Source organism: Mugil cephalus, chromosome 20 (genome assembly GCF_022458985.1).
Source record: "Mugil cephalus isolate CIBA_MC_2020 chromosome 20, CIBA_Mcephalus_1.1, whole genome shotgun sequence".
Lineage (NCBI taxonomy): Eukaryota > Metazoa > Chordata > Actinopteri > Mugiliformes > Mugilidae > Mugil > Mugil cephalus.
Genome location: NC_061789.1, coordinates 18118808 through 18146217, shown reverse-complemented (window position 1 = coordinate 18146217; position 27410 = coordinate 18118808). Strand labels below are relative to the sequence as shown.

Sequence of the window (27410 nt, the reverse complement as noted above, 5' to 3'; positions counted from 1 at the left end):
CATAATTATCAGATGAATTAAGTCGAATCAAGCGCCATCAAATATCACACGAAGTTAATCATGAGATAATAAAGTAGCTCTCCGCTCATTAGTGAGAGCAAACCCCGACTAACTCTATTAGAAACATGCAGAGGTCTTGTAGTAATGCATTTTGAAGCCATATTACAGACACGCTGGTAACATGGGAGGTTAGAAATAGAAAACGTGACGAGACATCTTTATTATGTCATTACATCTGAAGCTCCAATAGCCAAGTAGTATGAGGTGTGTTTGCATTTATTAACTCTTTCCTCTTTCCCATGCACATATGTGTGATGTGCTCAAATATATGCAATAGATGGACACAATGGGAGGGTGGAGAAGAGTGAGTAAAGTGGTGGTAGATTTGTTTTCCACAAGTTTCTACTTAGGCAACACCACAAAGATAAGGGGGAAACAAAGAGGATAGGGTCACTGCAAACCATTTGTCTCACAGATCCTTTGTCACTGATGTGCTCAGACGTGAATATTAGGAAGGCGTGGCCATAATGTACCGGAGTTTCCAGGGAGGGCTGTGTGCGTCTTTGTGGTTTCGGTAGCCAGTCAGTCAGTCAGAGTGTGGTAGCTGGACCGGAGTGCTGCGCGTACGGCTGGAGAAGCTGGATAAAGCGCACGGGCTCGGCGCATGTATTTGCTCATTTTTCTCTCCGCTGCTCGATTCCGCTGCGTCCCTTAACGGATGCTGGGTGCAATCTATCCCCGTGTCAAGTATACGCGTCTGACGGACAAGCCATGGACAGTCTAGGCAGCCGCTGTAAGATTGTGGTGGTCGGGGACACGCAGTGTGGGAAAACGGCACTCCTGCACGTTTTTGCCAAGGACTGTTATCCAGAGGTAGGTCTATGAAAACTCTGAACTTAACCTTTTACTATTATTATTATTATTATTATTATTATTATTATTATTATTATTATTATTATTATTATTATTCTGTTGAGGGAGACAACCATGAGTTTATAAACAGTTGGGAAGTGTAATAGAGCTCAACTTAGACACCAGTCCAGCAGGTTACATCCACCTGCCTGAACGCAGTAATGTTTAAACTAGAAACAGAACATAGGGGACTATAGCTTAACAAATGTCTGTATAATCACTGCAATAACTGTGTACCCGACTTTTATAGTGTCTCCACCACTGCCCATTAAATATGAGGCTTTCACATCCCACAATAATACATTTCTATACTGTATAGCTTCATTAATATCCCCAAAAGGACCATCTGCCTTGTTGTGAAACATGCCTGACATGATTTTATTTGCCAGCTGCATCCTTTCAAGTATAATATTCCCTCCAGTCTATCACAGTGGCTGTGTAAACACAAGCTTATCATGTCTCTCCTAATTGGATAACCAAAATAAACCTCTTATTTTCAGAACTACGTGCCCACAGTGTTTGAGAACTACACAGCCAGCTTCGAGATAGACAAGCACCGGATTGAACTGAATATGTGGGACACGTCAGGTAAGACAATTTCATATCTCTGCCTGCACCTTCTCTTGGAGACTGACATCAAATCAATCCCCTCCCAAACCCTTCCATGGTGTCTGTCCCTGGTCGCGACCGTGTGGGGGGGGGGGACCGCCTCCAACTCCCCTCTCCAACTTTTACAACAGTCATCTCTTTGACAAATTGCTTTGACCTAGTCAACTTCATATGTCTTTCCTTTTTACATTTTTTTTTTTTTTTTTTTAGGTTTGGGAATTTTGCTATTTATGAGCGTCGTCTTTGCTAGAAGCTGCGGTGCCAGCCATGTCTGTCTGTTGTTGTTGTTTGCATTCCTCCCCGTGTAGCCCACTGTGTGTGGCTGGCTCTTCCCATGATCTGGCCCAGGGTCAAGCAACTGTGGGGGGGAGAAAGGAAAGGGACAAGGGCACGGATAATTCAGACTTTGACGTGTTTTCACAAGATTTAGATGGCTTTGCTGACATGTTGACAGTGGTTCTGGGTCAGATAGTTGTCACATTGTCTGCGTTTACAGACGCTGTTTTCATTTTTTAATGGGCATTCGTTCATTAAGTTGTTGTTTTTATTTCCACCCAAATTCATTCGCAACCATTTCAGCTGACTTATGATTTCGTAAAAGTTATTTCAGGGGCTTTCCAGCTGTGAATGAAAATCTTGAGGCATTACACATGTCATATTTGAATGGTGATAATGCTCAGGGAGGGTAAATAAAGTGTTGTTGTTCCAGGGAAAGTAGTCAGTCTCAGCAATGTCATGCCATAAGGATGACTCCTAAAACAAACCATCTTTATTTCGGTGGTATTTAAGTTTATGTGACTGAGGTCATGTGTTTGGATAAAGTTTTCACTCTGGAAGTAGTTTTGGCTATTAGGTGAAAAGTAGCATCAGCAGGAGTCCTGCACGGAAATCCATGCTCTATCCCGGACTTATCAGCGTGGATGGATTAACTACTTGAAGCTACTCTGAGACTGCATGTCTTCTCAGGCCAGAGGCTCCTGCCAGCCATCTGACCAGTGACATGGCTCAGCAGTTAGAACACTGAATCCCCCCAGAGGGAATTCTGTCTTCTGCCATAAACATTCCCAAACCCAGAAAACCGTCTTCCGGTATTCGTGGTGGGAGTATTTTTAAGTTACATGTTCGGTCTGCGAAAGAATGTTGTTTTTTCTTGGACCTCGCGTCGACCCGGAAAGTAAATCTGCTCTGGCCTGTCAGTCAGGGGTCGGGGTCTTCAGGGGCCCAAGGCCGCAACGTAGAGGAGGCCTTATCTCTGTGCTGATGCGGTGGGAATGTTGTGCTTCTGTCCATCTTTAAAACCCTAAAGCCACCTTTGGCAGACTTTAATCTTCGGCCAAGAGCCGCCTTCCCCACAACAAACATGACGTCACCCAACCCACAGGGCGAATGTGCGCGTTTGCCTGTGTCTCTCTGTGTGTTTGCATGTGTTCAGGGGACTTTGTGTGGTGTGCCATTATTCACTGATTCACAGCAAACACAGATGTTCATATTTTCTCTCGACAAGAAAAATAATTGGCTCACACTTAGATGGAAAAGGGCTTTCATCTGAAGAAAATAGCACGTCTCCCATTGTTCATCTTTGAGAATCAGATTTTTTATTACTTCACTCCCTCTCCTCTTTCAGGTCCTCTTGTCTTGCTCTGTTTTTTATTTTTTATTTTTTTACTTTTTTCGTGTACACTGGCAGCACAAGCACCATCTCTACCAGCTCGGTGGACAGGCTCTTAAGCCTCAGACACACTATTGCTTATAACGAGACATTTAAGTCTTCAGTCAATTTGTTTCTCAACAATCCCTGTGATCGGTGGATTTGCTTTTACAGTTGGAGTAAATGTGAGTTCAACTTTGACTAACCCGAGCTGTGTTTACATGGACACTAGTATTCTTTCAGAATAAAAACACCTCACCACTTCAATCAGGACAGACTGGCACGATCACAGGGAATTTTCAAGCAGACAGAGAAGGGTGTCGTAAACCCTCTATAATGGGTTCAATTGTGACACGTGAGCACATAATAACCATGTAAACCCTCTCTGATTGGAATAAATACATTCGTTCTTTACCCTGTGGGGTTTAATGTCAGGTGATGTGAGGAACAAGTGTTTGGAGATAAAAAAAATCAACAAGCTGTTGTGTGTGAAAAGAACAACAAAGGCAGGACTCGTGTGGGCAGGTTCAAAATGTGATTCCATCTTTGTCGTCTTTCACTGAACGAAAAACTTGTTGTTCTTCTGTGATGGTTCCTGCAGATTTGGTGCTCCACAGTTGGTAGAACCCCTTTTCACATGCCAAAACAAAACTATTTTGATTGATCATTAAATTCAGTGTTTGTGTAAATTAAGTTAAGTTGAAATATCTAATTAGATTTATTTAAATTAAAGCAATTAGGAAATATTTTCCTTTTTGTCATGAGCAACAATTAGCTATTAACAAACCCATCTTAAGACAGTATCCAATACATGGGAGTATTTTCTTCTTCTTCGTGCTTCCAGTGCCTCTTTCTGTCTAGTAGCATAACTACAGCCCAGGAGACATTTTAATTTTGACTTGACATTTGCACCAATCAATCTTCCACTTGCTCTTCCTATACCACAGTCCTTTCCAGGCCGTTTAAGCATCTGTTTTCTTGCTTCCAGCCTCTTCACACAAAGTATTGTCACCCTTTTAATTGCTGGTGGGGTCTTGCCTGCTGTGGTCCGGGCTCTGTTCACAAAACACTATTGATCGCGGTTCGAGACGAGGCTCCTTAAACACCCTGCCTGCTTCGCATTTCTCCCGTACGGTTGGACGTGTGTCGCCATTAAACATGGTTCAGACGTCGGCCATTGATTAGTTCGGTCTCATTAGTTCCGGTTCTCCCGCGATATCTAGTCCTTGCAGGGTGGGCGAGAGCGGGAGTGAGTTGTTTATCTAAGTTGGGTCGTTACTGAGTGGAAATCAGTATGTTTTTGTGTGTTTCCATTGCACCCCCTAAACAAATGTGTGTTTGAAGAAGCATTGCGTAGAAATAAAGTCGGAAACAAGAGGCCAAGTCTCTGCTGTGCTTTAAATTCATGCCCTGCATTTAGCTCCAGACCATCTGGAGAATTAAATCAATATGATTGAATGGAATTCAAATGAGGAAAAGCACTGTATTTGAGCGTACCTATGCTATATGGGTGAGCAGACACAATGACGGATGGTGTTGTCGGTTCCACCATTGCACGAATCAGTGTCTTAATTGACTTTTAAAGCAAGCCAAGTTGTCAAGTGGTCAAAATGTCAATGAGTCTTGGTGATAACTGTCTGAGAGTCATTAGTAATTACTGTCAATGCTCGCAGGCACGTTTGGTAGTCTGGGTTTTTACCAAGCCTAAAGCATTAAAGCACCCATCATCTCTTCCCAATATGGTACTTATGATTGGGAAAGATTCCCTGTAACCTTGTTCTGAGACTAATACGCCATTAATTGGAAGTTTAGATTTCCGCATTAAGCTGATGCAGAAGCTAGTAGCTGTAACTGATGTGCACCTCCCCAGAAATGTACCTATGCGCCACAAAATCTCGGCTGAACTTTGGCCAAAGTTTCAGCCGCCATTGTTGAAAGTGAAGCAGGAAGTAGAACGCTGACTACTGTTTGGGTGGCGCACAAGGGCTGTGTTTCCGCGAAGCTCCTACAGCATTACATTCACGTCTCTTTCTGTTTCTCTTCCATCTTTCTTATGCCTGACCTCGTTCTCACATGAAACTCTTGAAAGTCTTTCTTTCTGTTTAGTCATTCTGTAGTGCTCTTTCAAGAGGCAGTCCTCAGGAATCCTGTTTTGCTTTTTTCTTTTGCTGATGCGTTTGGTACTAATCGCTCAAGCTGTGGGATCTTCTTTCAGCAGACTTCCTAGAGATCAGTCCAACCTTGTGTCCATAACTCTTGTTCCGAGAAGCTCTGCAATTTTTCCTGTAGATTCTTTGTCTGATCCAGTTCCTTCTTCTTTTCATTTTCCAAACAAAATGCTGCTTCTGCTGGGAACATGAAACGCCTCACTTGCTGTGCTGTGGAGGATTTATTTTATTTTATTTTTTTCTGCAGCAGACCTGCTTGACACCGGGTGTTCACAGCAAATAAATACCAACGCTTTCTTAAACTTGCTGCAGTTAAGAGCGCTATTGTTCTGCGCAGTCGGCGACAGAGCAATATTTATCTGAAAATGTCACAGAATATTTAGATGAAAATTACCACTCACATGGGACTCTTGGAACTCTTGCATTCTGTTAAGTCATGCCGGAGTGTGCTATCAAGCAGGAATCTGCAGGAATCCTATTTTTATTTCCTCTTTTTCTGCCATCATTGCCATCACTCAAGTTGTTACAAGATGCTCAGACCTCATTTCCATCACTTTTATCCTGAGAAGATCTATGAAGCCCATTTCCTCTGTTCGGTGTTTTAAGGCTGCGTTTAATGTTTTTTTTTTTTTTTTTTCATTTCCCATGACAAAGCTACCTTGTGTCCTCACACTTTAGGTTGCGACTGTGTTTGACTTGCGAGACATTAACACGGCATTGCAAGAGCGTAAAAGCACTCCGAGAGAAAGGCGCTCGTTCAGAGTCATGGCGCGCCCTCCTCCTCCTCCTCCTCCTCCTCCTCCTCCTCTCATGCCGACTTTCCAGCATTCCTGGCTTCTTTATGCTCTTTAAACTCCACATTCTCGGTGCAGCGGACCGGTAGGGCATCCAGCGGCCTGTAAAAACACGCTGAGTTCAGTGGGCTTTCCAATCCTCAACACTTTCCGCTTGATTAATCTTTAATGGACAATGAGTGAACTACAACTGCAACGTAGAGCAGAAATAAAATCAACAGACTCCCCTCTGCTGTCAAAGCTACAGCTCAGTGGAGCCGGAGGAAAAGTGCTATAAGACCTGATATGATCTGAGCAGGGAGTATAGATAACACTATTTGATCTTGTCCTCTTTGAATCATGTTGAACTCTTCATTTGTTTTCTTCTTCTAAAGTTCCAGTTTTAGCCGCCCTGTTAGGTGGCATGACTTGGAAATCCGCAGAAAATACAGCCACATCTACCTCAAATACGCATTTTGTTTATTTGTGTTCGCATCCTAAAAAGAGGATGACGACACCCTTTCAGCTGCTGTTCACAACAGGAAGGTATGCGCAGAGCCCGAGCCCGGAAAGTTGCTCCTACTCTTCGCCTAACCAGCCCAGGGCAGTAACTGCCTAAATGAAACCTGTTTTGATGATGCATACTTAGCTAGAAGGCACTCCCTTGCTCCAGGAAACAATGCCTGCATGACAGTTTCGGGTAAAAAGTAAACACAGGATAGGGGTAGGTTGGTGAAATACCATAATTTTAAATAACTGTTTTTGTCTCTTCAATTAAACAGACACATACACTGAAGAAGTTTGGAAAGCCTGTCTTTACCCACGAGTTTCAAATGAGTCTATAATTGCATGACTTTTTTTTCTTTCTTTTTTTTTTTAATAGCTAAAAGGTAGCAAAACAAAGGCTTTGTTGGACAGTCTACCACTTGGTCCAGACCACAAATACAGGCTGGACTTGTTAGGACATTGTATAGATATTCATCATCCCATGAAGATTCTTCTGTGTGATGACAATAACATAGTGAAAGTTGTATACGCCGCATTAAAGAATTATCAGGTCACAAGTGTCAGCATGTCGGAGTTAGAATTTTGCTTTTCATGACTCTTAATGAAACATTCAAAGGCTTGTCATGCTGTAACATTTTGTACGGTCATTGTGAAAGAACAAATTGAATGAATGTTATATTTCCAGTTTTGTCAGCTGGAGTATGAAACAGCTGAATACTGGGAGCAGCTTGAAACAACGCCGTTGGACTTACGACTGCTTTCTTGGATGTTTGAAAGGGTTGGAAATAAATGTAGGTCTGGGAGCCATCTCCTTGGACGGATACTAGAACGCTTCAATGGGTATATTTGGACAGAGAGCCTACGGTTATCCCCTCTTGGTCTTTATGAGCTTGATAAAAGAATAACAAAGAATGTCTTCTGGCACCTTCGTGTCATCCCTCTGGCATCAGGTTGGGAACAAGCCCGCGGCCTCTCTGGCAGGCTGTGCTTCATAATTCCTGGGCTTAAAGTCGATGGTTAGATTGACAAAGGAATCAAACTGCAAATGATAAAATGCCATTAGATGCCAAGATGTAATAAAGAAAGTATCAGCTCCAATAAACACAGGAGAGCATGCAATTTAACGTAACGTCTTTGGAAGGTGCACTGTCAGGTATCTTTTTCTCTGTGCTAGTTATTTATAATTCATCCTTACTTTTTTCCCTTGTCGATGTTCTCCATCTCCGGCAGTCCATTAGTCAAGGCGGCTGCTGGAGCGATGAGTTGAGGTCAGTAACAGTCAGGGGCCGCGTTAAACGGGTGGGGGTGTGGGCTGGAAGCGCTACATGAAAGCCGGCCATGTAGCGCACCGACGGAACACACAGGCTGTATTAACCACACACAATATCTCCCCTCCTCGTGACGCACACATACCCATGCAGACACCTGTATTTACACGCAGCGCAGTCTGCCACATGCACCCGCTTTCCCACTTCCCATAAAAAAACATCCCTGGTAGTCCACATATCCACTCGCCCATAAACAATGAAACAAGCACTTCTGGGAGGCCCCCGAGGATATTCTGTCGCCGTACCTCGAGACTCTTATTTCTATCAGAGGAACCTTCAAATGTGTCCATGGATATGAGGTCACCACACATTCCTTCACTGCATCCTAGCCTCCTCACGCTGTCAGCTTATTGCTGAGGACCAGGCAAAAAGTTTATAATCTTCTTAAAAAGCATGTCGGTGGCTGAACAGCACTGCATGCTGCTGATAGCCTGTATGTGGGTTTTACTTAGCTAATGCGCTATTGTTAAAGTCAAACTGATAAGTTATAGGCTGGCGAACATTAACTGGACAGGATTAAAAGGAGCCTTTTGGTGCGTTGTGAAGAAACAGACCACTTTAAGGCTTTTGATGAGCTCACACTGACTTAGATTACAAGCCCTGTCTGAAGCTTTGCCATGCTGAGAGCTGCTAACAGAGAGGACTTAAGTTATTATAATGAGTGACGGAGAGTAAATGGATAAAATTAAGATTTGTGCCGCACAGAAAGCAGACAAAAACACAAAGAGGAAGAGATGAGAAAAATTTGATGAACAGGGGGGTGAACAGTGCCGACATTGTTACCGCGATGCTGATACAGGCTACGCTTATCACAGCAATGCAACTTCCCCCTTTTCCTATCTGCACCCTGAATCTTTACACTAGCAGAAACATTAGCATTCACTCGGAGCTCCTAACCAGAATGTGGCGACCGACAACATGTTGAGTGTATTTTAGCTCTGTTTTGGTCTCACAACCATCTGGACCAAAATATCCGGCTCTTCAGCTGCTGAATGCTCCACAAATGTATGTTTTGGAGCTTTTGTGCCGCAAAGAGATGCTCAGCGTGCACCTAGCCAAAAAAAAAAGAGGAAAAAAAAGACACTTTGAGAGCGAAGAGAGTGAACCAACCATCTGAGCTGAACAGCCAAACAATGACGCACAACAATTTTGTCTGCCAGTGGCAAAGGGAACCAGAAATCAACAACTGATCGGCAGAAGAAAAAAAAAAAAAGAAAATGTGTACATGTGTAGACATGTGTATGATTGAGTGAGTGAGTATATGGGAATTCCTACAGCTTCGACCCCGTGACCCCTCCTATTGTTTCTCAGCTGACCAGAGGCGTAATCGGGAGGGGGCTGCTGAGGGGCGCTCGGGTGGGAGCTGGGGCATAATGAGGCATCTGCTCACTGAGGAGGGGACGGGCTAAAAGCATATTATAAGAGCAGTAAGTGTTGACCAGATTGAAAACTAGAAAATGGGACAGAAGGAGAGCGCAGAAGGAGAAGTGTGCATCTGTGCTTTTCCCACCCCCCCACATCCACCTCCCACCCTCCGAGGCTTTGTGTTGGGAGTAGGGGTTTGGCTGGCGGCACCCTTGGGACATGACCCATTCTGGTCCTTAGAGGTTCAGACACACAAACGCCGCCTGTGTCACACTTTGAAACTCCACAAGCCTCTTGTTACACGCTGAAAACACTCTTCTACATATACATATAGCGTTATAAAACCATCCCGTCGGGAATTGAATGCACTGCTTTTGTGCGCTGCACTGAGAGACAGAGTAAGGAGCGAGCTGTAATGGTTCAGCATGACTTCGCTGACCTGAAGTAACATGATCTATGACACGGTGCAAAGGAATCCATTTAGGGAGCAGGAAGTTATTGATCATATTTTAGAACGGATAACAGACTAAACACTGATGCTGGCATATTTTATGGCCAGGTGATTTGACCCGGCCCTCTCCTGTACTTTATCACCAGGGTATTATATACAAACATCCAGCCCTCACTTTGTGTGCTCTTGCTCTACTTTATTTCTCCATTAGGCTGCTGCCCAAATGTGCTTTGCCCAATGTGCTAATGTAAATCCATCGTTTTCCCAAGCAGACATTCAAGAACAGCAGGCACGTTCCTTCATCTCAAACTCAACAAATACGCCCACAATATTTCTGTAAGTTCATTTAAGATTGATTACTATTTGGCGGACGCCCATTGAATCCACTGTGTCATAATAGGATTCTGATGAAATTTAATATAAAACTGAAGGAACACGCGGTCCATTTTCAGTAAAGTAATCTCTGAAATACAAACTACTGTTTTGGAACAAACCGCTCGGAGCAGGACGGTAAACACAACACAACCCCAGCTCAGTTCATGCATTTTAACAAGGGAGGAGACACAAGGTAGTCCACCCTAACACAAAACCAGGCATTTGTTCCTGCTCATCTGCAGCAGTACGCACGCAGCAGCGGATGTCTTGGTCATCCAGGCAGACAGGAAACCCAGCCGGGGAACTGTGGCTCAGTGTGTTTTCCCCTTCCCTGTCCACTCCCTCTGCCGAGTGCAACAGTACCCGATGCAGCGCCAGCTTTGATCAGCTCACTTCAAACAGCCACCCTGACTGGTTGTTCTTGCTCCCAGAGCCAGCGCTCTGTCCCTCCGGCCACCCACCTCCACTGGAGCGATCCCCTCTCAGCGTCTGTCTGCAGACCGTCCGTCCGTGCGTAAGGGGATACGGAAAGAGAGAGGCCGTATTTCACCTCCCCAACCTGCACCTCGCTCACACACACTTGACAGATCCCATCATTTATGGATGACTTTATTTATAAACAAGATCCAATGTGCTCTCCTTCTCAATGCCGCTGCCACTCCGAATGTTAAATTGCACTTGAAGTAGTGCCGTGTCTCCCCGGTGGCCTCCCTTGGGGGTCGCAGAGTGGGCCGCGGTATAGATAGGACCATGATAGGGATGTTTTTGGATGGCTGTGCACCATGGGGAGTGGAGTCGGTGTAGGAAAAGATGTCCCTTTCCACTATTTCTTTCTTTTTTCTGGTTGTTGACTGAATATCCTCAACCACTCTTTCATACCAGGCAGACAGCTGTGGACAGAGAAGCGGGATTCTATGTTATTACAGGTTTTAATGAAAATGTTCAAGTGGGGATACAAGCTTGGAAAAGGAGCGTACGAGACTGAAAGATGTACGGGGGTGGAAATAAAGGACGTGTTCTCTCCCTCTCCTCAGGTGAAAGAGATTAATATGAATACTTGAGTGCGTGTGTGGTGATCTTTGAACATGGCTGGGAGCTTTTCGGAGCTGAATTCATTGTGTCATGGCAATCACCCATGCTCAAAGAATTAAGTGGGTGTCGTGGGCAACGTTGGCAGTTGACTTCTATCTCTCCAGCTTCAGGCCAAAAGAACCCCTGCCACCGCACTTTCAGGCCAACATTTTCAAGCTGTCCGCTTTAAGCTTAACTGAGAGCTGAGCATATCTGTTATGAGTTTATTTTGGAATGACATGGTAGCCAACAGCATTACAGGTGGAGCCCAGTGTGGATCTGCCAGGAATGAGTTCCTCCATGTACTTGATTGTCCTTCACGGTGCAATTTGACTCCCATCGCTTTCTGTCTTAATGACCAATGAATTGAATAAGAGAGTCGTGTCTCTCATACAGTGCACTCAAAATATTTTTAAAAGCCTATGTATCATAATTTAAATGTAGTATATATCGAGTGCCAGGTGGTTTATTAGCGGACCCCTATGTGATGTTGTGTTCACAAGCTGTTCAGAGAGGGCAGGGATCTTAAAGGAAGTGTTTGGCAGGCGATTTGGTCTATCAGTGTCTGTTGCTGACTAACTTCAACCAGTGGCAACAACAAACCTCAAGGCGTGGTAGGAGGGTGTCAACACAGCAAACTGACCACGTGCCAGTGTTTCCTCACAGGACACCGTTTGCTCCACTCCCCTGTGGATCAGCCTGGAGAACTAAAGAGCGCCACTTGAAGCTCGGCAAGACGGATTGTTCTCGTGACAAAGGCGATCCCACACTCGCGTTCGGAGCCAAACTCCATGCCATGTTTTGGTCAAAAAAAATGAAATGTGCAACTTGACTGTGCAACCATGTTAATCTTTGATCCAGTTTTATTTGTAGTCTGCCGCTTTTATCTGGATGTTCCTTTTAAGTTGGGCCTTCTCTGATCTGATCAACGCTGGATATTCCAACCTGCCTCCTTTCCCTCAAAAAAATTTAAATAAGTTAATAATTCATCCTCAAAGATACGTCTCTAGCTCCGTGTTCAAGCTGAGCAGTCAGACAAAAACAAAACTAAAAGTGCAGTCTATGCAGTCGGGCTCCAACGTTGAAACTTCTTCAAATTATCATCTGGCAAGCATTAACTCCTTAAGTATTTTTTTTTTTAAACTGTGTCCAACCAGTGTGATTCTGCTGGCCGCAAATAGTAAATATTGGACGATGGCTGGAGGACTCAAGTTATGCTTGTGCCAGCAGCCATTCACAACTACTTGACTTCCTTACCGCTAAAAAAACAAAATAAAACCAAAAAAACAAACTCTGGATAGTGTTTGTATTAAAGACACATGATCATCCCCAAAGAATTAAGAGCGTCACAGTCTGTCACAGTCTATTGTTTTCTCAAAACAGTTTGCAGAAGAAAACCCAAGCAGTGGCGCAATTTGTATTTTTTTTTTCTTTTTTCTATTGACTCAGACATCAGCAGACGTAAGTGACAAAAAGCAAAGCGCACCTTAAACCAGAGCCTCACACAGACACTGAGATCAAACGACAAGAATGAGTGGTGGAATGAGTGCGTGTGATTACTGGGGAGACACGCTCCTGCATCTCCATACCCCTGGGGTGCGCATTAGACAGACAATGATGCTTCTCTGTCCCCCCCCCCGCCCACCTAACAGTGCTGTGGCCCCAGTCTGCACTTGGACAGCAGACGCAGGCATTAAATCCTCAGCAGCTGAGCAGATCCATGAAGGTGCTTGACGCTCTTCAAAGGCTGCTCTTCCTCCAGAGCGAAAGAGCGGAAGCTTTGATCAATATCTCCTATGTGAAGGCTGCACACATGGAAGGTTAATGGCCATTTAACCCAGCGTCACCTCCACTGTCCTGGCTGCGTGCTAAAGCTTTTGAAAACTTGACACAGCCATCTCTATTACCGATCAACAGCTTTAATTGTATGTGTGGTATGGACACCTCTATAGCCTGTATGTCAAACTGAAACACACACCAAAGCTAAAAGGCCCAGTCTACAGCTCAGGCCGGCTGGGGTTGCTTCATTACGGGCTCATTAACGGACGTTGGTAGATACGGTGTGTTGAGTGCATCAAAGCCTTAAGGCATGTTTGTGCGTCCGTTACTTCAACTTGTTTCGCAAACTACGATCGAGACTTGAATCTTAATATTGCAGCACCGTCATTACCTCCCCACTACCTGCATCACATCCATTTCTGCGCTGATGTACCAGAAAAAATTGCACGCTGGACAATAGGTGGACAGATTTCTGATCCAGCTCGATGACTTCAACTTTATGCCGGTACACTGGTGCCGAATGCATTTGTAAACAGGCGTCTTGATTCAAAGTTATAACGCTGCCCAAAATTCTCGCGGACTGGCAACAGCTTTCCTGGAAATGAATAAAAACCAATTGCTGCCATGAACAATATCTATAACTGTAGATTTTGCACTTGGAAATAATCAACAATGAGTTTGAGTTTAACATTTTTCTTCAGTTGAAATATATGTAGAACTCTGCCGGGATGATTTTTTCCATCTGGATTTGAGTTTCCAATTTCTGCGAATAAGGGAATAAGGTCAACAGCTCTCTGTGCAGCTCACTATGTTGGTTTCTAGTTGTGGAAAAGAAAGTTTTGCTCAGTCGTCTGACTCAGACAATAAAACACAAGCTGTCTTGTACAGTAGAGTGGTACACTAGGTCAAAATAAATCTGTGTCCTCTCAAAGGGTGTCTTGGCAGCGGCCTGTGTTTGTGTCTGTTTGCACAGAACCTCTTATTGAAGAGAAGTCATTCCAGTTCAAAACATCGATCGAAACTTCGGCAATGAAAAGTCTGCTCAACCTCTTAAAGACTGGAGCCGTAACCCTCTCCCTCTCTCCTTTCAGTCACCTCTAATCGTCAATGCGCCACAGCGCCTCTGTGATCCCCTCGCTCTCCTCCTCTCTTCTTCCTTATTTCCTTTCAGGGCGTCACAATGAAGCCATTTGCATCCCTCCAGGTTGCTACGATACTCTGCCACCCCAACTTGAAATGTTTTGCCTTTACTTTGAAGGTGGATTTCAAGAGGAAAACAGCTGCAGGAGAAGAGAAAAAGCGCAGAGACACAAACCGTTTTTCGTTAATTTGGTGATTTGGTGACATTTGAGAGGGTGTTTGTTACCCTGCCTTTGTGTGCCTGTGTGTTTTTCAGAGTGTCTATGGCCTAATGAGGCTGTTAGTCCCTGCCATATGTGCATAAAACACATCAGAGAAGCTCCAGGCAAAGACTATTCTTCTCCCCTCGCTCAAAATGGTTCACTTTTGAGCTGTGTCCTCAATGAGCATGCAACAAACAGACAGAAAGAGAGCCTTCCTGCACCAGCGGTTCAGATTAATGCAGTGAAAAGTGGAAAGCTTGGCTTGATGCTGATGCACACTCAATTTCACCAAAGAATCTCCTCCTTGAAACCGCACCATTTGCGTTTTATTGTTTTGTTGTTTATTTCAGTGTCTGTCGTCATGAAGTGAAGTTCCCAGCAAACAGCATTTGAGCAAGCAGATAGAGAGCTGTCATGTGTCAGACAGGTTGTCCCTACGGAGGAGCTGACGCGTCAGGGGACAGGAGGCACAAATGAAGTCATACCACAAACCCTCAAGACTTATTACTGTACATTAGCGCTCCACTAAGTTCCTGTCTGCCTCAACATCCTTGGGGAATATTTCTGGCCTTTGATGAGGCCCGACTGACGGATGGCGAGGAAAGCTTTCCTCCCACTTCTGTCACCTCTACTCGGTGGAGCCGCCTGCATGGTGATCCAGTGTGGCTTAGCACTAATTAGCCCTGTGGACATAAAGACAGAAATCCACTTTCAACTGTGAGAGATTGCCGGTGCTAAATCAAGCTAATGCTAATGCCCAAGGATGTTTTGTGAGGGGTGTTTTATGCCTGTCCTTGGCACGGCGTGGCGGGGTCCCGCTCCTTGCCAGGCGTGATGGTTTTTAGTGGTTCCTGCCAGGCTGTGCTTCCCTCCCTCACCCATCCATCTCATCCTGCCTCTGTCTGAAATTCAATTGACCTTTTGTCCCACTGCACAGTGAATGAGCACAGGCCAGCTCCACCAATAGGCAGCCCAGAGCTCTCATACCTCTTTATTTGATCTGTCCTGCCGAGTCCAGTGCTTTTATTACCTACCCAAACACCCACTTCCACCACTCCTCTACAGCTACATCCTCTTTTATCTCCGGTTATGTTTTTTAGCTGGAGAAAATGGCAGGTGAACACGCTTCCCTCATCTCCTCTTCCTTGCGTCTTGATTGTCGTGGCGACCGGCTTTTATTTGTGCCTGCTCGGCTGGTTTTGAACACTTTTCCTCGATCCTCTCTCGTTTTCCTCTGACTTTGCGAAAGTGCTGACGTGGCTTGCCTGTCGCTCAAGCCGGAGGAGGTTTGAGTTGCCGTGCTGTGGCCGGGCCTGTTGTAACTCTGACCTGCCAATCATTTTGATCTTTGGCCTTGACAAATTGATCCCAGGGGCCTCATTTCAGCTCCTAATTACATTTTGGTCAAACAAGTACTGTTGTCACGGTGTTTCGTCAACGGACATCTCTTACCCTTCATCTGGATCCCACTTTAATTCCGGCGTTGCTTCTCCCATCACTACAAGCTTCGCACTGGCGTCAAAGTCATTAAATGTTTTCTGTCTCCCCCCACCCCCACATGCTCCGTCTCTTTTCTTCTTCAACTCTAACCTTAGTACAGGTCTGCTGCACTGTGATACATACTAAAGACCAACTTCAGCAGCTCCAGCACCTCATGTGTGACCGCTACCAATCAGAGTTAGCTTCTGCACAATGCGAGCTTTGCTGACTGCCGGACTTGGCATCCATGTGATTGGGTGTTTTTCGGGAGGGTGGTTGCGTATGTGTAAAGTCCTGCTCTCTCAGCAGCACAGAACAGAAGCAATCTTGTGTTACAAAGATGAAGAGGACACTATGAATCCCTGATAACATCCTGTAAAGAGCAGGTGTACAATGACTGTAACTTTTCTCTGCGTGAGACCAAAACTGTTATTGCAGCACAGTTTACATGTGGGAAAATGAGATATCCAAATAGATATACTGTCCTGAAGGATTTTCAGGACAATATTGCCCTGTACAATGCACTGAACCTTGTATAGGGCAGTTAAATGTGTTTGTTACATAGTCCATGCAGGCCTAAACACATCTTTTCCCCAAATGAACTAGTACTAAATGAACTGCAGTTAAGATAATGGAATGTCCCAACTCCCATTAGACTCAACTCAATACTGAACTTATTTTATTTTCAAAAATTGAACTTCCTTTTGCTCAAGTGTGAGTTGAAAAAAAAAACACTTTGGGGGAGGCTGAATACTGGGAAATACAGTGTTGCCACCATTTTTTAATTAGACAGAACTATTTCTATAAAATGGCGATACCTTTGAAACAAGGCTCTAGAGAAGAGGATTAAACCACGGTATTAAAACATCAGCAAAAATATTGGCACCATAAGCGTAATGGGTAGGTGGGTTTAAGAAATCGTTTCCCTACCAGGAATACATTCCAAGCTGTCTGGATTTGGTGGATCAAATTTTAACATCCTCCTCTCTACACTGTAAAGTCTAATAAAATGACTTTACTTAAAAAAGTATGCAAAGTCATTGCCTCAAATAATCTAAGTAAACGTAATTAAAGAATTGTTCAGTTTAAGTACTATAGTGACTTAAAGAAAGGTAAACCAGCTTAAATAAGCCACTGAGGTGGCGTGCGGGTGATCTTGAACAATGAATAACGTCCAGTGAGTTCCATAAATTCAGGTTCTTGAAATCCATTTATTTTCACCACAAAAGAAAAGTTCAAACCTTTACAGCACTGCCCAAATCAATGTATTTCACATGCCAGCCGTTCCAACGCACTTCCTTTCAAAAGCTGTTTGCTTCCTTCACAAACACACACCTCCTTTCCCCACCTGCAGCTTAACTATAGCGACTTGAACAGTGGTGCTCCCCCTAAGTTTAACCTCAGAACTGCATGTAAATGCATAAAGGCAGCGATTGAAGTGAAAGATAACTGAAAAATATATATTGGCTCCAACAAGTACTACTTGAACATTTAGTACAAATAACACAACTTTGTCTAAGTTTAGGTAAAATTCAAAACTTGCAATTAGTCGTTGAGGTGAGAAATCTAAGAAGAAACAAAAACACTGCTGCCATCAACTTAACATGGCAACTGATATGAATACAGTACTTTTGTTTAGTTTAAATAATGAGGAACTGTGAGTTTATTTTAAAATGAGTTTTCTTCAATGATAGTGTGACCTTAAACAGAACAGTATCAAGCTGAAACAAGAAATGATCATTAGTTATAACTTAGCTTTCTGAGTTGAAGCAGAGGTTTTATTTTTTTTTGTTACAGAGTTTTATCGACTTGAAGTGTATTACAGCCTATTTTATAAGACCTAATATGGTAAAGAAAAAAAATCTTCAACACTGAAGATATTTGTTGCAGAGAAAAATGAATACCAGCGAAACTGTTCCTCTCACTGGAAAGCAGCATTCTGCAACGTGCGGCTTGTGATGCTGCGACGTGAAGCCAGTTGCATTGTCCTCAGTGCGGGGGGGAGCGGGTCACCATTAGACAGCCAGTTGAATGATGGGGGCTACGAGCCTCGTGCGGCTATTGTCAAACATGCCTCATTCCATCATTGACAAAGAGAACATAGTGACGCTAAAACAGGCTGTAGCGCCATTGTGCAGACTCCATTTGCCCCTTAGACAAAGGCATGCAGCTCTTTAACAGGCTGTTTATTGTGTCAGGTCTGGTGTGAATCACGGATACACCAAATGTGGCGAATGGCCTTAAGCAATGAAATTAAATACTAATATAGATGTGTAATATGACAGTTTGCATCATCTACCAAATGCAACAGGATCCACATATATCTGCACATTTCCATGGATATAAAATGTCACTAAATTTTGTCACCAAACCTGTGGGTTTTGATGACTTTAAATTTATGCAGCCAGTGCGCCGCAGATTAGGTCCATGCCAGCTCATAGTGGAGGCAGGAGGGAGGGTGCCCACGGCCACAGCCACATAGCCCAGATATTTTTACAAGTCTCTTAATGAGAGCTGCAAGAGAGCAGGAACCGTGTAACTGAGCGTCTTGTGGAAGTGCACCGGCGCCACTCTGCCTTCAAATTTGATCAAGGTGCAAAAATGAAAAGCCAGAGTGAGGAGCGGCTTGTGAGTTCATGCGAACCAGATACGGTCAAAAGAAAACGGACGATTTTAAAACAAGGACAATTTGCACAAGCGACAGAGAGAGTGAGGGAGAGGGATGAGACAGAATTAAGGGATTCAACCTTTAGTTTGGCCTTTGTGCTGGCATCCGCTGTCGTTTCAAGATGATTATGGATTGCGTGCACAAGTCCTCTGGTTCTCAACCCACTATAATTCACTTTTGAATGTGTGTGTGTGCCTCTCTGAGTAACCTCTCGACATTCCTCATTGAAGCACTGTGATAAAGGCAGGCCACAGCTGTGTGGAAGCCCAAGAGAAAAAGATATGGCCAAATATGTGCACATAAATGTTAAGATCGAGACTCATTTGCATCTGCGGAGTGTGTTCAAGCTGAATCATGTCCAAGTCCATCTCCTGTCCCCTGCTTTAATGGACTATGCATGCATTAATGACCTTTAGATTACCTTTTGGGATGTGCATGTTTCTAATTGACAGAATAGACCATATGTTTGGGATGAAGACCCTCGTGGGGTTAAATCAGGTTAAAAGCAAGTACACGTCGGAATTTCTCAGAAGACGGCATGACCTTATGCCATATGTTATTGTATGTCCACAGGTTCGTCTTATTACGACAACGTGAGGCCACTGGCGTATCCCGATTCAGACGCGGTCCTCATCTGTTTCGACATCAGCCGCCCAGAGACTTTGGACAGTGTCATAAAGAAGGTCAGTGTTTTTCTCTTTTATTCCTTTTTCCTCCGCCTCTTGCAACATTTTGCTTCAGCATTTAATATCTGCTGCGATTCCGTTTTTCCCAATCAGCGTCTCGCATCGACTCAGATTTCCGTGCCAGCAGCTTTTCATGGCTCAACAATAGAGCAAATCAGCACGTAGGTTAAAGCCTCCCATTCCTTTATCTCATCAAAACGTCCATGGATACTTGACCCTGGTGCCTGTGAGGGAAAAAAAAGGTCACAGTGAAGAATGGGAGGAGAGGCTTTGCAGCCGGGTGGGTTCAAGAGGAACATCAGATACGCAAATTAGCCACACCAGCCCAAATCAAGAGGAGCTGCTGCAGAGCCTGTTTAAGAGGTCTAGGAACGGATTTTCTCTTGGCATTTAACATTTAAGATCTGAGTTTTATGCAGAGTAGTCAACCAGATGCTAGCAGTTAACATTTGCAAGGTGACTGATGGCTAAGAAGTTGTACTAGCTGGGTGGAGTTGTCAATTATGGTCTTGGATGTGTTTTTACAATCAGTGGCAGACGAAACCCACACATAGTGAAAACCCTATGGTATTTACGCGGTACCTGACGTGCATGCGTGTAAAACAGGTCTGGGCCTTTTAGTGGCCTCTCATCTTGAAGCCATGTGTGTGTGTTTGCCTTTGAACTGCACCCCGCGTGGGTCAGAGACGGTTCCCACGGCTGGCCTGTTGACGTGTTTAGTGGTCTGAAGGGAGCTACTAAAATGCCCTTGGACACTTTGTAGATCTAACCCGAGTCACCATTTTTTTAACCCGTGAATATCTCACAGGCCTCAGCGGAGTCTGTCAACAGGGGGAAGCAGCGCTGCCATCCAGCTTTAGCTTTTCCCATGCTTCACTTGGCAGGGGGCTTCCATGACCCCTGGCCCCTAGTTGTCGTCCTGGTAATCCCCGAAACTTGAGGGGCACATGGAAAACCTGTTGCACAATCACCATCCCAAATTAGACTCTTGACCCCCAAGAATGAGGGGGGGTCGCAGAGGTTGCTAGATGACAGCTGGGGGAGGAGAGAGGGTTAAACAATCAAAGCTTTTGATTGGTTATTGGCAGAACGCGGACGGGCCTGAGAGGTTAAAGGTTGCTTTCGGCGTGGAGCAAGAATGGACACCCCCGGCGCTCTGCACATGGCATGTGTGGAATATTTGTGTCGCAGGGAGAAAAGAGTGTTGGTTCAGCTGAGTTTCAGGAGCAACATTCAATCTCAGGGTGATTTTAAGAGAAAGGCTGCATAACCTTTTCTGTACACAACCTAAAATAGACATCTCGACTGAGGCAGCGCCGGGAGAGTACGACACACTTCAGATGAGAACCGCAACTAACAGATAAAGTTGTCATGTTTGCACATTTCACAGTAGCTGTTACGGTCTTTACGGCGTTTCTTTGAGGTGAAATAATTAGCTAATTAATCTTCTGTTGACAGAAGGTTAATTGGAAAGTAATGTGATGATCAATTCATCCTTTAAGAAGTCTTTTTTTCCAACACAAATGCCAAACACTCCCCGTTCCAGCTTCTCAATCTTCTGACTTATTTAAAAGTAAATTCTGTATTGTTTCTTTAGCCTTAACGAGCATGACAACCTTTCATTACGTTCTGGCAGTGTATCCGGTGTGTTAACTGATTAATCACAAAAAATAGTGTGAGTTAGTTGCAACTCTGCTGTTAATATGCATTCAGTGTATGTTTTATAGCACTACAACTATCAAGTAAAGTATAATTATCAAAGGCTTTGGTCAAAGTAAAATAAAAATGTTCTGAGATCCTTGTGAGCTGAATAAATACCTTTAACCGAAAGAGAGTTCATCTCCTTCAAGCTTATTCAGTGTCAGAGAAACCAAAGGTTGTCAGCTCAGTGTTCCTCACTGTAAGTGATGTATTCCTGTGTTTCCCTCAACTTCACGTCTCCGCAGTGGCAAGGAGAGACTCAGGAGTTTTGTCCCAACGCCAAAGTGGTGCTGGTGGGCTGCAAGCTGGACATGAGGACGGATGTCAACACCCTGAGGGAACTCTCCAAACAGCGCCTCATCCCCGTCACCCATGAGCAGGTGAGAACAAGCAGATGACGGATACCGGAGGAGTCAGGGGCTGGGATAAATAATGAGACTGAGACTCGGGAGGTGCCCTGGGATGAAAGACAGATTTGAAAACAACAACGGATGCGGAAAAAGAAATTAAAATGCTATTCAGCTGTAATGTAACATTTTTCCATCTTGGATCAGCAGTGGCATTGCCTCTCTGGTGAGGTCCCTCTGGTGAGGGAATGTGAGAGAAAGCTCACGCAACGCAATCAGTTAGCACATGAGCACTATGAGAGCTGTGTGAAACCCCTCGGGGACATGTTGCTGGGGTCGGCATTTTGACCGAAAATTGCTGACTAGGGGTTGCTGATGGCAAGAGCAGCAGAAGAGGCACAAGTGGTTAGTGGAGTTTACGTCTAGGGACGCAGTTTTTCCTCATATGAAGCATTCATGCAGATTTAGGGATTTTCAAAATGCAGGATGAATAGAAAACGGACATTGATAAATGAGTGAGCTCCTTTATCGCATGCTGCCATGACCTCTATGCCAGGGGGGGGGAGTGGGGGAGAAGAGGAAAGGCATGATAGATTGTACTGTAAATCTGTGAATTTTAATCAGCTTTCAGTGTGTTCATTTTGTGTGCTCCTGTGTTGGACATACACAAAGCAAAGGGGCTTTTTCACCACCACACAAAAGCCCTCAAAACAAAGGAGCCCTTTTTCCCCCCTCTGCTACTGTTTCAGAGCTCACTGGGGGCTAACAGCATGCCGCTTCCAAAAAATCCGCAACTGCAAAAACAGACATTCACATTCATGTAAATAAGGTACATAAACAAAAGATAGAGTGACAAACCACAGAGCTAATGTAGCTGGGGCCTGTTTATGGCCGGGCCTACATTAAGCTATTGCTTTGCTACTTATCCGTCTCTGGTTCAAGGCAGCTACTGCTCGTCTCTCTGAAAATGTGTGTCACACAGCAGATGCCAAAGCCGCGCACAATAAACGTTTTGGTGCTCTAATCCAATAGCCTGGGTCGTTATCCCGTTGTAGATCTTAAATTGAATTCCAACAGAGCTGAGGAGTCGCCTTCGAGAGTGACCACTGGGTGAACTCCGGACATTTCCTGCACTAATCTGCCGGAGATTCGATCAAACTTCTCCGCTTGTCGCTGCAATCTCAACCCCCTCCCTCCTCCTTCCAAAAAAATCACAGCCACCGCTGAATCTAAATCTGCTGTTCCACCTACTGAGAGCTTCATTGCTTCTCATATGCGCCTCAGTGCAAGGCCGTGATAAAAATCCAACCATGTCCTCTGGCGATGAAAAGCCCTCTCTGTGTTTCGGAGAGCACGCCTTTTTAGGGTCATGGGAAATGTGGCCTCGCACTTTTTCCCGTGTGGATCTTGTGTGAGTACATTCTGATCATGAAACGGGAGATGAGGCCGCACCGTACTGTAGCGAGGAGAGGGGCTGAGGGATTTCACAATTAAATTTGTCTCTGATTTGATCTTAAGCAAACAATTTACGGTCTTAATTAACCGGGTATATTGTAACATCCTCGGGGGGGTTGCTCCGGTGCTGGAGCGGTTCTGTAAGAGTTTAGCCTTGTCTCTCTAAATAGCTGCATAGACCATGTCAACACTGGCTCAGTGGGCTCAGCGCTGCTCTAATCCGTCTCTTTTACATCAGACTGAGGAGTCAACATCTACATTATTCATGCCTCAGATGAAGGAGCTTCATTTGTCTCCAGACATGTTCAGATCATTGACATTCACTCTACAGTGTAGATCAACATCTTTGTCTCAGCAGCTCCTTCTTTTCCAGGCATATTTAGTTGTGTTCTGTTGAGAAAACCTGCTTATGCCTTTTTTAATTTTACCACAACACCTTAACATAAAGGAAAGACTGAAGTATAATGCAACCGCTAAAGGCCTGAGGAAACGAGGGAAAATTCACTGTTGTGTCGTCTTAGAAAAGTTTTGCCAAATCTAAGTTTTCTTGCTTTCTAATTCTGCTCCATCTGTCTCCGTGTTCCAGGGCAGCACAATAGCTCGACAGATGGGGGCGGTGGCCTACGTAGAGTGCACCTCCAAGGTCTCTGAAAACAGTGTTCGAGACGTGTTCCACGTCACCACCCTGGCTTCGGTGCGGCGGCCGCACAAGCCTCAGCTAAAGCGCAGCAGTTCCCGCAGGGGCCTGAAGCGAGTGTCGCAGCTGCCCCTGCCACCTCTACCGGGTCGGACTGAGCAAATGGACCAGGCGCCGGCCATGAGGAAGGACCGGGCCAAGAGCTGCGTGCTCATGTAGAGACCCATCCTAAATATATATACATATATATATGTACATACATAAAAACAAAAATATATATAAGAGGAAGTCTATTTATTATTTGATGCTTTTTTTCCCCCTCGTATTCTTATTTTTTTTGCACTGCAGAGGAGTGAGAAAAGAGAAACACGGCACTGTGGAAACAACTGCTTTGAATGTTTTTGTTTTATCCTTTTCTTTGATTTGTTGAGTGTGTGCATATTTTAGAAGATGTTTACATATTTGTGTTGTTTTGAAATGATGGCAAATTGGACAGACGCCCTGGACATGAGGAAGCTGTGATAGTGGAATTGGTGGCCAGTTCCGTGAACAGAAGTGGAATTAATTTCCCGCTCCAATAAGAGGATGGAAGAGTGTGCGTGTGAGAGGAGCCATGTTGAAGCGGTATGCCTGGAGATGAAACTCGTTTCCAAAGACAGTGTTGTTCAGCAGACGTGAGGACTGCCTTAAGTTGCTTCTCGTTGCCATACTTGAGGGGAAAACCTGTATGTACAGTAATGCCGAAAAGGGATTCAGCTCTTTAAGAACTGAAAAGGAGCTGTTGACAGAAATATTGTAAGTGAGCATTACTGCCACAAGTGCATTTTAGCAAAAGAAGTCACAACGTGTTTTATTTTGCAGAATTTAACACTTTTTGTTTTTATGACCTCTATCGTGTCAGTTTGAATCACTGAAATTAATGCTGTTGTCGCTATTTTAAGGATGTTTATTTGTGGAAAATAAAGTGGTAAAATGTTAGGGCTATTTTATTGTACTTTCACTAATCTCTAAAATAAAGCAGCAGCTTGACTGTATGGGGGAAAGACAATTTACGGCTGGAGTTTCCTTCCTAATTGTAATTGTTTTTATTGTAATGGCTCCAGCAATGTGAGAGTGTAACCAACTGTGTCTTAATGTTAAGACTGATGGACCAAAAACTTCATCATTTATATGATTTCCTCTATCAGCCGTCAAAAACTGCTTTCTAAACCATGACTTTGTGGAGCTAATGCTGTGCTCTCATGTTGCCTTGCAAACAACACCGCAACCGGAGGAATGAGTCAATCTGTCAAGGTAATGTGCACACGACGCAGACCTCTCAGTTGGCAAAAACCAAATTGAACTGCACTGCAGCAGCAGCATCAAAGCACTGATGTAATGTTTTTAAATGACTGACTCCATACTCTTTCAGAATCTTTAGTTGCGGTCTTACGTGAGCTCTTTAATCGGCAGAGAACAATTTTGCGATCTAGCTGATTGTGGTGCCGCAAACTATTCTGTTGTTTTTTCTTTAACTCACTTCATTTGTAGATGGTTCATCTTAGGCAGCTGGACTTATGTCTAAACTGTTTTACACTTGCTGAGCTGGTATATCCTGAAAGCCTATCAGAGGAGGTGAGAGGTGCCTGTTTAAGTCAAAGCGTTGGCAGCAGCTAAACTACCACTGCATCCCTACCAGGCATTAAACTTTAGACCCCTTCATGGCCTACGTCACTGTGACATCACGATGTTAGCTGGAGGCAAAACAGAGTAAAACCGATATCGATAATCAATAACAAGAAGTTTTGTCACGTACCAGCCACTGCCAGTCATAGACAACTTTGGTTTGGCTTTGGCGATTAAGGATTAAGGATTGCAGTGAGACAATCAACGACACGATTATTAGGAGATGCATCATCAGTTTCAGCCTGGATAACGTTATGGGTTAGACTAAATCATGACTGAAATTATGCTAAGTCAATCATTATTTAGGGGATTCTTGTTACATCTTAATGCTAATGCTAACTGCTAGCTAACACAATGTTACTTGCAGGTCTCCGTGGTTCCACTTACGTCTTGTAATATCTTTGTTGGAAAGGCTTCATTTGGTAAGGACCGACCAGACTTTGTCTCCTCTGTGTCCTCTTTTGGTCAAATCCTCCTTCCAGTGAGTGAGAGTTTAGGGGTCTGTAAATATAGTCCCATCAGTCAACTTTTTAAAATAACACTCACGGTCTCAGAGAGTGAGTGTATTAGTATATTCTCTAAAATATGCGTTTTCCTCATCCATTCTTGCCAAAACAATCCATTGAAATATGCTAACTGCCGTTTACAGGCTATAGTGTTTGAGATGTTTTACCTCCAGTTAAGCCCCACCCCTTAAAAAATGTCATATTGTTTACAAACCGTGAAGCGGTCTATTGACAGACTGAGTTTATTTAAGGCTAGATTAGCAGCATTCTGTTATTAACGTTATTAATCATCCTAAACTGCTTCACTTACCACCGTCTTGCTTTGGTTTCTCCTTCTCCTCTTTCTTTCTTTTTTTTTATGACCAGAGTGATGTCTTATTTTCATTTTGAATTAGAGTCATGCACACAACAGGCTCAGAGTTGTGTCTGATAGGGGGCCCTTGAGAAAGGTCTTCTGTATTTAAAAGTTTGTCAGCCTTCGGGGGGGCAGTCACCAGCTTTGCCCTCTGTTGACATGCTGAGCCTCTGTAAACCATCCACACAAGCTCCTTAAGCCCACTCCTGTTGTGGACCATCCCGGGGGTCACAATGGCCCTTGCTATGCTATGCAGGTTTACTTTTTCAAATCTAAAAACAAACATACTACTGAAAAGAAACATGACTTTTTAATATCCTGTAACTTACATGGCTGGAAAGGGTCAAAAACCTTTTAATGCCACCTGATGTTTTTTGGCACCAATGAGATCTTGTTGTAGTAAAAATATGCAAATAGGTTTCTATTCAGTATTTAATAATACTTTTGCCTTTGGAAACTTTCACAATTTTCTATGCTTTGCTACACGCTTGCCAAAAACTTTTATTTTTTTTAGATATTTTTAGACATTTAGACACATTTTAGACAAAATAGAGCGGAAAAATAGACTTGGGACATTACGTGATGGAAACAGGAGTCATAGAGGAAATGTAGAAGGTGTAGCCCGGGGGCAGGAAATAAGCAGTGGAAATGAGGCCAGCGACCACAGTGGGGGCATGAGACCTGCTGTGCCCCTACAGTTCAAACTGACACTTAAGAGGATTAGTCCTATGGTGCCAGTGTGTGTGTGTGTATCTTTGTGTTTATGTGTTTAACAGTGGGTAGCGTCATCTCTGTTGACCAGACCTTCATTTCCCCATCGGCCTGCATACCCATCAAAGAAAAGCAGCCATGCAGACATCAACACGGACGTTGGTACACTGTCATGATGGAGACAAATCATCTGCTGCTTTGTTTGTGAGATTAGACTGGCACTGGAGTTTATCTTGGCGATCTACTTCCCCTCACAGGCAGGTTTATTACTGCAGGATGTCCAGCCTCAATTTCAGCAATCTGATCAGCCGTTTGCCCTTTACCGCTGAGACGCCCGGAGGATTAGAAGTACCTTTGTGGGTTCACGCTCTGATTCTGCATTCTTGAGTTTCCCTTCTCTTCTCTGCTATTCTAAGCAGCTCTGACAGGCACAGAGAGCCCAGTCATCTTACCCCTGAACGGCCGCGGGTGACGTCATCCGCGCAGGAAACGCACAACTGTATGTTCTTAGTTAATTACTACAATTTGCAGACGGGGTTATGTCCCTAGAAATGGCAGAGAGGGAGAGAGGGAACGAGAGATGGAACGATTGACAGAGACACAATGAGAAGGGGTGTGATGGAAAGCGGGGGAGACAGAGAGAGACGCTACTTGGCCTGGCTGCTGACAAAAGGCTACAGAGCGGAGCCACAAATTGCATACAGTCATGAGAGGATTCATAATGAGAAGCAGTATGTGACCAAGCCTAACTCACACACATCCTGCGTACACACGCGTTCGCACAACCGCACACACACAGGAAGCCAGCAGACATTGTTGGCATTCCACATCAGCGGACACTGACCATCAGCGTACTTCACAAGCAAAGGCC

General features: G+C 44.2%; 1 protein-coding gene across 1 annotated transcript; it reads left to right on the top strand.

Annotated features, from left to right (window-relative positions):
• Window positions 1–551: 551 nt before the first annotated feature.
• On the top strand, window positions 552–24350 carry rnd2 (Rho family GTPase 2). Its single transcript, XM_047572641.1, has 5 exons — window positions 552–873; window positions 1413–1500; window positions 19050–19159; window positions 21109–21243; window positions 23252–24350. The coding sequence occupies exons 1-5, from the start codon at window positions 772–774 to the stop codon at window positions 23519–23521; spliced, it is 705 nt and encodes a 234-aa protein (XP_047428597.1). The 5' UTR covers window positions 552–771; the 3' UTR covers window positions 23522–24350.
• Window positions 24351–27410: the final 3060 nt, after the last annotated feature.